We start from the raw sequence: 16,286 nt of genomic DNA, 5'->3' as shown, positions 1-16,286 counted from the left end.
AATCGCTCCCAAGAGGAACGACGCAAGGTACCCTCCTGGGGATAGGCAGGACAATGAAGAGTAATATAGAGAAGAAATTGATTAAGAGATTTTTTAGAAAGAGGATATACAGTGGTGCCATTAATTTTTTGCAAACAGTTAAGTCTTCTTCACTAAAGAATAAAGTTCGTCCCTATGAACTGACGAAACTTTGGAGAGTGAGGAGCCCATTACTTACGTGTACGTAGCCTATTCCAGGTGCGAAGTAATAGGAGTGAAGGAAGTGTATCTCTAGACAGAGATCACACCTTGGAGTCAAGAAGAATCCCGGACGAGCTCCCAGTTGTTGCGTCGTTGTCATCTAGGGTGGGTCTTCTTCGTTGACTCGTAGGGTCCCCGCAGGGATGCTGTTTGCAGATGGATCAGGCCCTCGCAAGGGTGCGTGTTAGGAACACGGGCTACCTTCCCAATAAGGACTCAGACACCATTGTTCTCTCGGGATGGGGTGAGCCCAGATTGCTCTGAGCGCACACCTTTTATTGAGTAGCAAACAGGTAAAGCATGACTATACAATTATCACGTAGCATGAATTGTTATCCTAAGTATCTGTTTCCCCAACTGCCAAATTAGGTTATGTCTTTCTCTTGATTAGGTTAAGTCTTCCTCTTAATTAGGTTAAGTCTTCCTCTTAATTAGGTTAAGTCTTTCCCTTAATTAGGTTATGTCTTTCTCTTAATTAGGTTAGGTCTTTCCTCTTGATTAGGTTATAACTGTTGACAGTTGACTCAGTTGTCTGACCAAGGATTACAAGGCCGAATTACTGTTCAGATTTTGTACCTCGCAATGCACACTGACTCCACACAATACCACAAAGGCATTTAATATCCCAAGATGCAAATGGGCTTAACCCAAAAAAAGACAACAACCCACCCCTGAAATGTTTGCATGGAATTTGTGTGCTTGGAAACCTGACCAGATCCCAGGTTGGAATTACAAATAGCCATTTAAACATTGATTGTTCTTAAGCATCATAGAATAGAATAGAATAGAATAGAATAGAATAGAATAGAATAGAATAGAATAGAATAGAATAGAATAGAATAGAATAGAATAGAATTTTTTATTGGCCAAGTGTGATTGGACACACAAGGAATTTGTCTTGGTGCATATGCTCTCAGTGTTGTCCTTTTGGGTGGTGGCGTTGGTCACTTCTTCTCCATGGGGTCAACCCGGGGTTTGACTGACTGACTGGACCTGGTAAAGACGATGGTGACGTTGTGGAAGGGGGCCTGGATAGCGGTTGACGTTGTTCTGTGACAACGACGGCAACAGGCTCCTATCATCCTGCGTCAATATTTTCATCTAATGACATCACTTTTGTAGGAAGAGTTTTGAACCCCATTTACTGTCCGGAACGTTGGCTGTGACCATCTGACTGGCCAGATCAAGACTTTTACCATCTGCTGTCCTCTATAAACTCCGAAATGTACTCGCAATCGCAGCTTCTTGACCTGCGAGTTTCCCCCCTCTCGCAGACATGGCCCTCCATTCTATTGAGGGCCCACCTTGATGATGGATTTTGGAATCCCGAGAGGTGGCATGCTTCAAAGAGGAGGCTTAGGGGCTTTTTAACTTCGTGTTTTAGTAAATTTTTAAATAATTTTAGGGGGAGGGGTGGGATGGCGAAGATAGGTTTAGGGGGAGGCCTATTGGGGCCATTGCTAGATCCTGTGTCAGCTCGCGGCATAAACATCATCGATTTGGAGGTGGAAGAGAAGTCTAGAGCTCAAGGTTACGAGGGAGGTTTTATCTGCACGGTAGGTGGGAGGGGCAGGTATGGTGGACGTGGGGGCCCATATCGGGTTCGGGGAGTGCGCATTCACTATTTACGAGCGATTGCGCACTCTGGTCCCCCGGCAGTTTCCCGTTTCCCGAGTGGCCTAAATCCCCAGAGGCTGGACCTTCGTCTGATGTTATGCAATGCCAGGTCCATTGTAAATAAAGCCCCCCTCATCTCTGATCTTATACAGGAGGGGGGCGCGGACCTGATAGGCATTTCGGAGACCTGGTTGGGCACGGAAGGGGGGGTTCCCCTGGTAGAAATGTGCCCACCGGGTTTCCGTGCATTCCATCAGGCGAGGGCCCAGGGTAGGGGCAGGGGGGTGGCGGTTGTTATCAATGAGAGTCTAGAACCGAGGGAGACCACTGTGCCACAGATAGCCGGATGCGAGTCCCTCCTTGTGAAGGACATCCGAAGACAGGGGGGGAGGGGGATGTTCAGAGCGTAGAGTGTCATTCCATCTGTACGGTAAGTGGGAGAGGCAGATATGGCGGAGGCAAGGGGTCGTATCGTCCCCTGGGAGCACGTGCTCGATGTTTAAAGGCGATCACATGCTCCAGCCCCTCAGTCCTTACTCGTTCCCCGGATGGCCAAGATCCTCAGAGCTTGGGTCTTCGGCTGATGCTGTGCAATGCCCGGTCCATGGTAAATAAGGCTCCCTTGATTTACGATCTTATACAGAGGGAGTCCGCGGACTTTACGGGCATTACGGAGACCTGGTTGGGCACGGGGGGGTGTTTTTCCCCTGGTTGAACTGTGCCCTCCGGGTTTCCATGCATTTCATCAGCTGAGGGCCCAAGGTAGGGGTGGGGGAGTGGCGGTTGTGATTAAAGAAAGTCTAGAGCTGAGGGAGTCCACTGTGCCTCAGATAGCTGGTTGTGAATCCCTCCTTGTGAAGTGGGGCCAGATGGGTCTGTTGATCGCGTACCTGGCTCCTTGCTGCGTGACTACAGCCCTGCCTGAGCTGCTGGAGGTGCTTGCCGGGGTGGCAGTTGAGACTCCCAGACTTTTGGTCATGGGGGATTTCAACTTGCCATCGGCCGGCTTGTCATCAATGGTAGCTCAGGAGTTCCTGGCTTCCATGACGGCCATGGACCTGATTCAAGTAATTGATGGCCCTACACACACGGGGGGAGGCACACTAGATCTGATTTTTATCTCTGGACAGTGGATTAATGATCTGGTATTAGGAGATTTAGTGACGGAACCGGTGTCATGGTCGGATCATTTTCTCCTTCGCATGGACTTTCGGACCGCCGCTCACCACCGCAGGGAGACGGAGTCAATGCGTTGGTTCCGTCCCAGGCACCTGATGGACCCTGAGAGGTTCCGGACGGAGCTTGGGCCGTTCCCTGAGGATCTTGCCCACGGCACGACTGAAGAACTAGTTGCGGCCTGGGAGCGGGCCGCGGCTGGGGCTTTGGACCGTGTCATGCCTTTGCGGCCTCTGACCCGGCGTAGATCTCACTTGGCTCCTTGGTTCTCTGAGGAGCTGAGGGAGATGAAACGCCGGAGAAGACGCCTAGAGAGTACCTGGAGGTCTAGCCGTTCCGAGGCTGATCGGACACTAGTGAGATCTTTTACTAAGACCTACCTAGTGGCAACGAGGGAGGCGAAACGTTCCTACGTTTCCACCCTCATTGCATCGGCAGATAACCGCCCGGCCGCCCTGTTCCGGGTGACTCGCTCCCTCCTTCATCAGGAGGGGCGGCATGACCCCCTACAGGGATGTGCTGAGGAGTTTAATGGTTATCTATACGATAAAATCGTTCAGCTTCGGGATAGTTTAGACCAAAATTGCGATGATCCAAGTGGGATGGCAGAGGCACGTCTTGTTGAGGTTGTTTGGGATGTGTTTCAGACTGTGGCTCTCGAGGACGTGGACAGGTTACTGGGGAGGCTACATGCGACCACATGTTTACTGGACCCGTGTCCTTCCTGGCTGGTGCTGGCTACTCAGGAAGTGACACGAGGCTGGCTCCAGGGAATTATAAATGCTTCATTGATGGAAGGGGTTTTCCCCGCTACTTTGAAAGAGGCGGTGGTGAGACCCCTCCTCAAGAAGCCTTCCCTGGACCCAGCTATTTTGGGAAATTATCGTCCAGTCTCCAACCTTATTTTTATTTATTTATTTATTTATTCAAATTTATATACCGCCCTATCTCCCGAAGGACTCAGGGCGGTGTACAGGCATTTAAAAGACATATAAATACAATATAAAACAATTAAAAAACTGATTCTAAAAAGCCCGTAAATTTAGAATTAAAATATCAAATAAAACCCAATTTAAAACCAATAATTTAAAATCTAGCTCAGCCCTGCACAATTAAATAAATACGTTTTAAGCCCGCGGCGGAAGGTCCGGAGGTCCGAGAGCTGACGAAGTCCAGGGGTAGTTCATTCCAGAGGTGGGGGCCCCACAGAGAAGGCCCTTCCTGGGTGTCGCCAGGCGACATTGCTGCACCCTGAGGAGACCCTCTCTGTGAGAGCGCACGGTCGGTGAGAGATATTCGGTAGCAGTAGGCGGTCCCGTAAGTAACCCGGCCCAATGCCATGGAGCGCTTTAAAGGTGGTCACCAAAACTTTGAAGCGCACCCGGAAAGCCACAGGTAGCCAGTGCAGCCTGCGCAGGATGGGTGTTATACGGGAGCCACGAGGGCTCCATCTATCACCACAAGAGCCGCATTCTGGACTAACTGCAGCCTCGGATGCCCTTCAAGGGAGCCCCATGAGAGCATTGCAGTAATCCAGACGAGACGTCACGAGTGCGTGAGTGACCGTGCATAGGGCATCCCGGTCCAGAAAGGGGCGCAACTGGCGTACCAGGCGAACCTGGTAGAACGCTCTCCTGGAGACGGCCGTCAAATGGTCTTCTAGAGACAGCCGTTCATCCAGGAGGACGCCTAAGTTGCGGACCCTTTCCATCGGGGCCAATGACTCGCCACCGATGGTCAGCCGCGGATTTAGCTGACTGTATCGGGATGCCGGCACCCACAGCCACTCTGTCTTGGAGGGATTGAGCTTGAGCCTATTTCTCCCCATCCAGACCCGTACGGCCTCCAGGCACCGGGACAGCACTTCGATAGCTTCACTTTGGGGCAAAGGTTGTAGAGAGTGTGTTTGCATGGCAGCTTTCCCGGTACCTGGATGAAGCCGTCTATCTAGACCCATTCCAGTCTGGCTTCCGGTCCGGTCACAGTACGGAGACAGCTTTGGTCGCGTTGGTGGATGACCTCTGGAGGGCCAGGGATAGGGGTTGTTCCTCTGCCCTGGTCCTATTAGATCTCTCAGCGGCATTTGATACCATCAACCATGGTATCTTGCTGCACCGGCTGGAGGGGTTGGGAGTGGGAGGCACCGTTTATCGGTGGTTCTCCTCCTATCTCTCCGACCGGTCGCAGACGGTGTTGACAGGGGGGCAGAGGTCGACCGCGAGGCACCTTACTTGTGGGGTGCCGCAGGGGTCGATTCTCTCGCCCCTCCTGTTCAACATCTATATGAAGCCGCTGGGTGAGGTCATCAGTGGTTTTGGGGTGAGTTATCATCTGTATGCTGATGATACTCAGCTGTACTTTTCCACCCCAAACCACCCCAACGAAGCTGTCGAAGTGCTGTCCCGGTGTCTGGAAGCCGTACGGGTCTGGATGGGGAGAAACAGACTCAAGCTCAATCCCTCCAAGACGGAGTGGCTGTGGATGCCGGCACCCCGGTACAGTCAGCTGCAGCCGCAGCTGGCTGTGGGGGGCGAGTTATTGGCCCCAACGGAGAGGGTGCGCAACTTGGGTGTCCTCTTGGATGGGCAACTGTCATTTGACGATCATTTGGCGGCCGTCTCCAAGAGGGCCTTCCACCAAGTACGCTTGGTGCGCCAGTTGCGCCCCTTTCTTGACCGGGATGCCTTATGCACGGTCACTCATGCCCTTGTCACTTCCCGCTTGGACTATTGCAATGCTCTCTACATGGGGCTGCCCTTGAAGTGCACCCGGAGGCTGCAGCTAGTCCAGAATGCAGCTGCGCAGGTAATAGTGGGAGCAATTCGTTGCTCCTATGTAACACCAATCCTGCGCAGCTTGCACTGGCTTCCTGTGGTCTTTCGGGTGCGCTTCAAGATTCTGGTTACCACATTTAAAGCGCTCCATGGCTTAGGACCCGGGAACTTACGGGACCGCCTGCTGTTACCTTGTGCCTCCCACCGACCCGTACGCTCACACAGAGAGGGCCTTCTCAGGGTGCCATCCGCCAAGCAATGTCGGCTGGCGGCCCCCAGGGGAAGGGCCTTCTCTGTTGGAGCTCCTACGCTTTGGAATGAACTTCCCCCTGGTTTACGTCAAGTGCCTGATCTTTGGACTTTTCGCCGTGAGCTGAAAACGCACCTATTTATTCAAGCGGGACTGGATTGAAATTTTATTGGGGTTATTTATATTTTAAGATTTTAAATTGTTTTTAATATTTTGGCCACATTATAATATGTTTTTTTTTATTTCTTTTAATGTTTATATAGTATTTTTACTTGGCTGTACACCGCCCTGAGTCCTTCGGGAGAAGGGCGGTATAAAAATCTAAATAAATAAATAAATAAATAAATAAGTGGGGCCGGGGGATGCAGGTGGGTTTACTGATCACGTACCTGGCTCCTTGCTGCGTGACAGAAGCCCTGCTCGAGCTGCTGGATGTGATCGTCGGGACGGTGGTGGAGACCCCCAGACTTATGGTCATGGGGGACTTCAATCTACCGTCGGCAGGGGTGGCATCCACATCAGCTCGGGGGTTCATGGCCTCCATGACGGCCTTGGACCTGACCCAGTTAGTTGACGGTCCCACTCACATCGGGGGAAATCCTCTGGACTTGATTTTCGTCTCTGGCCAGTGGTTGAATGATCTGGAGTTAGGGGAGTTAGTTATTAGACCCTTGTCATGGTCAGATCATTCGCTCCTTCAGCTGGACTTTCGAACCGCCGACCCCCGCCGCAGGGAGATGGAACCAACGAGTTGGTTCCGTCCCAGGTGCCTGATGGACCCTGAGAGGTTCCAGACAGAGCTTGGGCCATTCCCTGAGGATTTGGCCCACGACTCGGCTGGGGATCTAGTTGCCACCTGGGATCGGGCGGCAGCTGGTGCTCTAGACCGAGTTGTGCCTTTGCTGCCTCTGACCCGGTGCCGATCTCGTTTAGCCCCTTGGTACTCCGAGGGGCTGAGGGAGATGAAGCGCCAGAGAAGACGCCTAGAGAGTATCTGGAGGTCCAGCCGCTCCGAATCTGACCAGACACTAGTTAGGTCTTACATTCGGACCTATCTAGTGGCAAAGAGGGTGGCGAAACGGGAATATTTTTCCACTCTCATTGCATCAGCAGATAACCGCCCAGCCGCCCTGTTTAGGGTGACCTGCTCGCTCCTTCACCAGGGAGCGGTGGATGATCCCTTACAGGGTCGAGCTGAGGAGTTTGGACAGTATCTGTTTGATAAAATCGCTCAGATTCGGGAAGGGTTGGACACTGATTGGGTAGATCCAGGTGGGATGGGAGAGGCAGGTCTTGGGGTTACTATCTGGGACGAGTTTCATTCTGTGGCTCCTGAGGACGTGGACAGGATACTGGGGGGACTGAATGCGACCACATGTTTACTGGACCCGTGTCCCTCCTGATTAGTACTGGCCACCCGGGAGGTGACACGAGGCTGGCTCCAGGGAATTGTGAACGCTTCTTTGATGGAGGGTGTTTTCCCTACCGCCTTGAAAGAGGCGGTGGTGCGGCCCTTCCTCAAGAAGCCCTCCCTGGATCCAGCTATTTTAGGAAATTACCGTCCTGTCTCCAACCTTCGTTTTGTGGTGAAGGTTGTTGAGAGTGTGGTTGCATGTCAGTACCTGGATGAAACCGTCTATTTAGATCCGTTCCCGTCCGGTTTCCGGCCTGGTTACAGCACGGAAACGGCCTTGGTCGCGTTGGTTGATGATCTCTGAAGGGCTCGGGACAGAGGTTGTTCCTCTGTCCTGGTCCTACTAGATCTCTCAGCGGCTTTTGATACCATCGACCATTGTATCCTGCTGCGCCGGCTCGGGGGACTTGGAGTGGGAGGCACCGTTCATTGGTGATTCTCCTCCTACCTCTCGGACTGGTCGCAGACGGTGTTGACAGGAAGGCAGAGATCGGCCCCGAGGCGCCTCTTATGTGGGGTGCCGCAAGGGTTGGGTCTTTCGCCTCTTCTGTTCAACATCTACATGAAGCCGCTGGGTGAGATCATCCGTGGTTTTGGGGTGAGTTGTCACCTATACGCTGATGATACTCAGCTGTATATTTCCACCCCAACCACCCCAACAAGGCTGTTGAAGTGATGTCCCAGTGCCTGGAGGCCGTACGGATCTGGATGGGGAGAAACAGACTCAGACTCAATCCCACCAAGACCGAGTGGCTGTGGATGCCGGCGGCCCGGTACAGTCAGCTAGTTCCATCGCTGACCGTTGGGGGCGAGTCATTGGCTCCCATGGAAAGGGCTCGCAATCTGGGCATCCTCCTGGATGCACGGCTGTCTTTAGAAGAACATATGACGGCCGTCGCCAGGGGGGCTTTTTATCAGGTTCGCCTGATACACCAGTTGCGCCCCTTTCTGGATCGGGCTTCCTTATGCACAGTCACCCATGCCCATGTTACATCCCGCCTGGACTACTGCAATGCTCTCTACATGGGGCTCCCCTTAAAGGGGACCCGGAGGCTTCAACTGGTCCAGAATGCGGCTGCGCGGGTGATAGAGGGAGCACCTCGTGGCTCCCGTGTGACACCTCTCCTGCGCAGTCTGCACTGGCTCCCAGTGATCTTCCGGGTCCAATTCAAGGTGCTTGTTATCATCTTCAAAGCACTCCCTGGCTTAGGACCGGGGTATCTACGGGACCGCCTACTGCCACCAGTAGCCTCACACTGACCAGTGTGCTCTCACAGAGAGGGCCTCCTCCGGATACCGTCAGCCAAACAATGTGGGCTGGCGACCTCCAGGGGGAGAGCCTTCTCTGTGAGGGCTCCCGCCCTCTGGAATGAGCTGCCTCCGGGGCTTCGTCAACTCCCCAACCTCCGGACTTTCCGCCGCAAGCTGAAGACGCTGTTGTTTCAACGTGCAGGACTAGCTTGAACATAGTTTTAATTTCAGGGTTTTAATCAGGGTTTTAAATGGGGTTTTAAATTGTATTTAAATTTTTAGGCCATTATTGAATCAGTTTTTTATATAGTTTTTTAATTTGTATTGTATGTACTATGTTTTTACTGGCTGTGAACCACCCTGAGTCCTTTGGGAGAAGGGCGGTATACAAATATTAATATTAATAATAATAATAATAATAATAATAACAACAACAACAACAACAACAACAACAACAATAATAATAATAATAATAATAATAATAATAATAATAATAATAATAATAATAATAATAATAATAATAATAAAGTGTACATAAAAGAAAAGATACTTTCATTAAGGTACAACATTTACAACACAAATGATGGTCAATATATCAATATAAATCATAAGGATTGCCAGCAACAAAGTTACAGTCATACAGTTATAAGTGGAAAGAGATTGGTGATGGGAACGATGAGAAGATTAATAGTAGTGCAGATTCAGTAAATAGTTTGACAGTGTTGAGGGAATTATTTGTTTAGCAGAGTGATGGCCTTCGGGGAAAAACTGTTCTTGTGTCTAGTTGTTCTGGTGTGCAGTGCTCTATAGCGTCGTTTTGAGGGTAGGAGTTGAAACAGTTTATGTCCTGGATGCGAGGGATCTGTAAATATTTTCACGGCCCTCTTCTTGATTCATGCAGTATACAGGTCCTCAACGGAAGGCAGGTTGGTAGCAATTATTTTTTCTGCAGTTCTAGTTATCCTCTGAAGTCTGTGTTTTTCTTGTTGGGTTGCAGAACCGAACCAGACAGTTATAGAGGTGCAAATGACAGACTCAATAATTCCTCTGTAGAACTGAATCAGCAGCTCCTTGGGCAGTTTGAGCTTACTGAGTTGGCGCAGAAAGAACATTCTTTGTTGTCCTTTTTTGATGATGTTTTTGATGTTAGCTGTCCATTTTAGATCTTGCGATATGATAGAACCTAGAAATTTAAAGGTTTCTCATGTTGATACTGTGTTGTCTAGTATTGTGAGAGGTGGAAATATGGAAAGGTTTCTCCTAAAGTCTACCACCATTTCTACGGTTTTGAGTGTGTTCAGTTCCAGATTGTTTTGGTTGCACCACAAGGCTAGTCGTTCGACCTCTTGTCTATATGTAGAAACCTTCAAATTTCTGGGTTCTATCATATCGCAAGATCTCAAATTTTTCCCGAAGGCCATCACTCTGCTAAACAAATAATTCCCTCAACACTGTCAGACTATTTACTGAATCTGCACTAATATTAATCGTTTCATAGTTCCCATCACCAATCTCTTTCCACTTATGACTGTATGACTATAACTTGTTGCTGGCAATCCTTATGATTTATATTGATATATTGATCATCAATTGTGTTGTAAATGTTGTACCTTGATGAACGTATCTTTTCTTTTATGTACACTGAGAGCATATGCACCAAGACAAATTCCTTGTGTGTCCAATCACACTTGGCCAATAAAATAAAATTCTATTCTATTCTATTCTATTCTATATGCGGATTCGTCATTGTCTCGAATGAGACTAATCACTATTGTGTCATCTGCGAACCTCAGTAGCTTAACAGATGGATCGTTGGAGATGCAGTCATTGGTATACAGAGAGAAGAGAAGTGGGGAGAGCACACAGCCTTGGGGGGCCCCTGTGCTAATTGTACAGGTATTTGATGTGATCTTGCTTAGCTTCACCTGCTGCTTCCTGTTTGTTAGGAAGCTTGTGATCCACTTACAAGTCTGTTCCGGTACTTGTAACTGGTTTAGCTTACTTAGAAGAGTGTCTGGAATGATGGTATTGAATGGTGAACTAAAGTCTACAAAGAGGACCCTTGCATAGGTCTTTGGAGACTCAAGATGTTGTAGGATGTAGTGCAGAGCCATATTAACAGCATCATCTGTTGATCTATTTGCTCGGTATGCAAATTGCAAGGGGTCTAACAGCGGATCCATGATGGTTTTCAAGTAGGAAATCACTAGCCTTTCAAAGGTTTTCATGACTACAGATGTTAAAGCAATGGTCTGTAGTCATTCAGTTCCTTGATGGTGGGCTTCTTCGGCACTGGGATGATGGTAGAGCGTTTGAAGCAAGAAGGAACATAGCATATCTCTAGTGATTTATTGAAAATATGGGTGAAGATGGGGCCAACTGGTCAGCACAGACTTTTAAGCAAGAAGGAGTTATCTTGTCTGGGCCTGGAGCTTTTCCTGGCTTTTGTCTGTGAAATAGGTCCTGCACTTCCTTTTCTGTGATCACTAGGGGTTGTGAACCCAATGAAATGGGGTCAGTTGTAGGAGGCTTGGCTGTTGTTAGTGTGTCTGAGATGGGGGTTGTGGAGATAGGTGGCTGTAGTTTCCTTTCAAACCTGCAGTAAAACTCATTCAGGTCATCTGCCAGTTGTTGATTACCTTCAGCTTGGGAAGGAGGTTTGCCATAGCCGGTGATTTTTTAAGAGTTTTCCACATGTTTGCTGGTTCATTTGCTGAAAACTGATTCTTTAGCTTTTCAGAGTAGCTTCTTTTTGCTGCTCTGATCTCCCTTGTTAGTGCATTTCTGGCCTGATTGTACAGCATTTTATCACCTTTTCTGTAGGCTTCTTCTTTGGAATGTCGTAGCTGCTTAAGTTTAGCTGTGAACCAAGGTTTGTTGTTACTGTATATTTGCAAGTTCCTTGTAGGTACACATAGGTCTTCACAGAAGCTGACATATGATGTTACAGTATCTGTGAGTTCATCCAGGTCTGCAGAGGTATCTTCAAAAATATTCCAATCAGTGCAGTCAAAGCATGCCTGTAGCTTTAATTTTGTCTCCTCCGTCCAGGTCTTCACTGATTTAATTGTTGGTTTTGTGGTTTTAAGTCTTTGCCTGTAAGCAGGTACAAGGTGAATCATGCAATGATCAGAGTGTCCTACAGCTGCACGTGGTAAAAACTGATAAGCATCTTTTAGTGTTGTGTAGCAATGGTCTAGAGTATTCTTGCCTCTGGTGGGACAACTGACGTGCTGAAAGAATTTTGGTAGCTCTTTCCTTAAGTTTGCCTTGTTTAGATCTCCCAAAACAATGGCCAGTGAATCAGGGTGTTTGGCTTCAGCCTCCATGATTTGGTCAGCTAGAGTTCATAATGCCTTGTTTACACAGGCTTGAGGTGGGACATAAACAGCAATTATTTTTTTTGCTACCAACCTGCCTTCCATTGAGGACCTGTATACTGCACGAATGAAGAAGAGGGCCGTGAAAATATTTACAGACTCCTCGCATCCAGGACATAAACTGTTTCAACTCCTACCCTCAAAACGACGCTATAGAGCACTGCACACCAGAACAACTAGACACAAGAACAGTTTTTTAAGGTGTCATTTGCCTGTAAGCAGGTACAAGGTGAATCATGCAATGATCAGAGTGTCCTACAGCTGCACGTGGTAAAACTGATAAGCATCTTTTAGTGTTGTGTATGACTATAACTTGTTGCTGGCAATCCTTATATATGGACAATTGACATATTGATATTTTGAGCTCTTTCCTTAAGTTTGCCTTGTTTAGATCTCCCAAAACAATGGCCAGTGAATCAGGGTGTTTGGCTTCAGCCTCCATGATTTGGTCAGCTAGAGTTCATAATGCCTTGTTTACACAGGCTTGTGGGACATTCTATTCTATTCAATTAGAAGAAATGAGGAAAATTCACGAGGTGAATAGTATGGTTTGCAGTTGATAATTAAAGTCTCTAAATTGTTGTCACAGAATTTGTAAATTACTTTTAAATCTTGACACCAGTTGCTGTTAATATATAGGCATAAGCCTCCTCCTTTCTTTTTACCAGATGTTTCTGTAATTCTGTCTGATCGTTCAATCTGAAACCCTGGAATGTTCAGGCTGCTATCTTCAATTGATTCATTTAACCAGGTTTCAGAGAAGCATAGGACTGCTGAATTGCGAAAATTTATTTATTTATTTATTTATTATTTGTATTTTTATACCGCCCTTCTCCGAAGACTCAGAATAGTATTTGTTTAAGAGGAGTATTTCATCCATCTTATTTGCAAGTGAACGTATATTTGTTAGGAAAATTGAAGGCAGAGGAGTTTTAATGCGATTTCTTAATCAGTTTAAGATCCCAGCTCGTTTACCTCTCTTCTTTCGTTTCCGTCGTTTGGTTTTTTTAGTAATCCATGGCTCCGTGGGAATTGCCTCCTCCTGTGTTAGAATCTCCTCCCTGTTTATAAAGACAGGCGGGGGTGAGATCAAAGAAAGCTGCTCCTTAAAGAAATCTTGCTTAATTTTTAGCAGATGGTCTCGTGAGTAGGAAATCCGTAGTGAGTCACAGAGAACAATTAGAAATAAAGAAACCATTAGAGAGCATTTCACCGAGGCAGCCTTTGTTTGCGCCATCTTGGGTTTGTCATAGAATTTACTGTTAATAAGAAAATCCCTCAAGAGAAAAAAAAATGTTTAGCAAAAGACTCAAGAGTTGGAATAGATCCATTGTCAACTCTCTTGGGGGGCTCATGCAGACTAAACCCCCCCATTAATCCATCCAAGAGTTTACAAAGGTTACAGACTAACAAGAGTTGGAAGGGACCTTGTAGGTCATCTAGTCCAACCCCCCACCCAAGCACTACACCATTTCTGACAAATGGCAGTTGGAGCATTGGCTGAAGGAGGAGATCAAGAGGGATTCTCTCCAAGGTTCTGCTGTGATCCTGGGATCTGCCTGATCTCCTCAGCCTCCAACTGCCCCCACCTTCCCTTTGCCAAAGATCCCCTCTGGATCCATTCCACCAGTGGGGAAATCTGAACCGGTTTGCTGCTGGTTCGCTGGCTGCGCATGTCCGCTGTGCACCAAGCACGCACTACGCACGCATGTACACTGTATGTCAAGCACACACTACGTGCGCATGCGCAGTGTGCTCAAAACATGCATTATTGCACATTTACAGTGCGCATCAAAAGGAGGTTTGGGAAGGTAAGTAAAACAGCAAGGGGGGGAATCAGCTGTACTGCGCGATTGAGCTTCACTAGAAAGTAAGATTTCCTGTTTTCTAGCAAAGGTAAACCATGCGGCACAGCTGATCGTCGGAAATACTGCTCTGCACCAGTAGCTTTTTATTTTTATCACCCAAACTGGAGAGAACCAGTAGCATTTCACCCCTGACTTAAAAGTTATAATATTTTCAGAAGTAAAAGCGGATGTTGGCCTGAACTAACCAACTTGGTCTCCTATTCTGGGCCTTCCTGTGTCTCTCATGTGCTTCCTTCTCCTCCTTCCCTCCAGCCAAGCCCACCGTCACCATCTCCCCCACCAAGATGGACCCCACTTCCCCTAACACCATCCTCCTCTGCACCGCGACGGGCTTTTACCCCGTGGAGATCGAGATCCAGTGGTTCAAGAACGGGCAGCCGGAGAAGGAGGGTGTGGCCTTTGGGGAGGAGCTCCAGAATGGAGACTGGACCTACCAGCTCCAGGTGATGCTGGAGACCCAGCCCCAGCGGGGGGACGTCTACACTTGCAAGGTGGAGCACGCCAGCCTGGAGGCCCCCATCACCGTCCAGTGGGGTAAGCCCCTCCCCTCCCTCCCTTCCTTGTCTGGGGACCCCTTCCTGCCCTGAGAAGGGGGAAAGACCTTCCCTGTGGGGGGAGCCGGAATGGACCCTCCTGGGAGAAGGTGGGCCTGATCCTCCTGCTCAGGTGAGGCTCCTTCTCCTTCCCCAGAGCCCCGTTCCTCCAGCTCTGCCAGGAGCAAACTCTGGACGGGGATCATGGGGGCCGTGATAGGAGTGGCCTTCCTGGCTGTGGGGCTCTTCTCCTACCTGAAGAGCAAGAAAGGTGAGTCTGGGGGGCTGGAGGAGAGGTTGTGGGGAGGTACCATCTAGGGGAGGGCTCTCATCAAGCTTAGCAGGTGGCCAAGAGGGGCCCCTTGAGGAATATTTTTGGGAACAAATAACCCCAAAGGGGTTATTAAGGGAAAATCCTGCAAACTATTATGGGCTATCAAAGGGGATAGGGACCCCACCCCCCAAGTCCTGCAGCCCATGAAGGTTTCTGATTGGATCTTTTTCTCCTTCCAGCAATTCCCATCCAACCACCTGCAGGTGAGTTTCTCTTCTTCCCTCATCTCATTCTCTCCTGCAAGTTATAAATTCCTTAATTGTTTCTTTTTTAAAAAACAAACATGCCTGAAGAAAACCTCCTTGCTGTGAATACAGCAAATTTTTGGATTTTGGGCAGCTTTTCTTTGCAGAGATCTGAAAAAGGATTGCAATCAAAAACAAAAGCATACATAAACACCAAAATCTTGCCCAGAATTTTTCCAAGTTTTGGGAAATTGCAGAAGGGAAGGGAAGGAGGGGGACATTCCTTCCCATTCCTCCCTTGGGGAGGGAACACCCCAGATTTACATCCCCCCACCCATTTTGTAAGCCACCCACCCATTCTGTTAGGCTCACTGTGGAGGGGGGTTCCTGAGGGTATTCAGGCATGGGGATAAATTCCACCCCTGTGGCTATTTTAAAAGGGGGAGTCCCATGTGACTATGGAATGCGGTATTCTAGGCCACTTCAGCAAATGGCAGGAGATCTGCCCAGCTAAATTGCTGATAATTAACATAACATCTCAGGCAGAGGTGGGTTTCAGCAGGTTCTGACCAGTTCTGGAGAACCGGTAGCGGAAATTTTGAGTAGTTCAGAGAACCGGCAAATACCACCTCTGACTGGCCCTGCCCCCATCTATTCTCTGCCTCCCGAGTCCCAGCTGATTGGGAAGAAATGGGGATTTTGCAGTAACCGTCCCCTGACACGCCCACCAAGCCACACCCACAGAACCGGTAGTAAAAAAATTTGAAACCCACCACTGATCTCAGGTATTGTTCTATCATTGCGTTAGCTCGTTCTCAAGCTCCATCCGTACTTGGATGGAAGGTGGAGCTAAGTCCTTGAGAAGATCCTATCGCCTTAATGAATTTCCTCCAAAACTTCACCCTGAACTGGACCCTCCCTCCCTCCAGTCCGAGATGATCCTTCTGGGCACCCGATGCAGATTCTTTTGGGTTCATTAGTTGGAGCCTTGACAGGCTGTTCTTCCTGACCCCACTTTTCCTTGTGGGAATTCACACAATTTCTGCCAAGTGACCCCAGGCTCCCCCCTTTGCTGCCACCCCCATCCTAGCCCCATCTTCATATGAAATGTCTGCAGGGAGGGGGAGGGGGGAAGAGAGAGGGCCTCCCCTCTTGATTAAACCCCTAATTAAGTCAATTAGAGAGAATCCCAGAAGTCCCTGGAGATGAAATAGGGTAGGAATCCCTGGTCGGTCCCAGCCTTTTCCTCCCTGAAATGGGCGGA

The 16,286-nt window shown here is 48.7% G+C and overlaps 1 protein-coding gene across 3 annotated transcripts in view; it reads left to right on the top strand.

Moving 5' to 3' along the window:
• The window catches only part of LOC131192807 (H-2 class II histocompatibility antigen, E-S beta chain-like), a 142,254-nt gene that overhangs the window by 70,385 nt on the left and 55,583 nt on the right, over window positions 1–16,286 (top strand). For all 3 annotated transcript variants that reach the window (XM_058172350.1, XM_058172344.1, XM_058172349.1), the window contains exons 3-5: window positions 14,223–14,504; window positions 14,661–14,774; window positions 15,017–15,040. In XM_058172350.1, coding sequence (XP_058028333.1) covers window positions 14,223–14,504; window positions 14,661–14,774; window positions 15,017–15,040 — 420 coding nt within the window. The remainder of the gene's footprint in view (window positions 1–14,222; window positions 14,505–14,660; window positions 14,775–15,016; window positions 15,041–16,286) is intronic.

This window comes from Ahaetulla prasina, chromosome 2, assembly GCF_028640845.1.
Source record: "Ahaetulla prasina isolate Xishuangbanna chromosome 2, ASM2864084v1, whole genome shotgun sequence".
Classification (NCBI taxonomy): Eukaryota; Metazoa; Chordata; class Lepidosauria; order Squamata; family Colubridae; genus Ahaetulla; species Ahaetulla prasina.
Note: the sequence above shows the minus strand (reverse complement) of the source record. Positions and strands in the feature narration are given on the sequence as shown.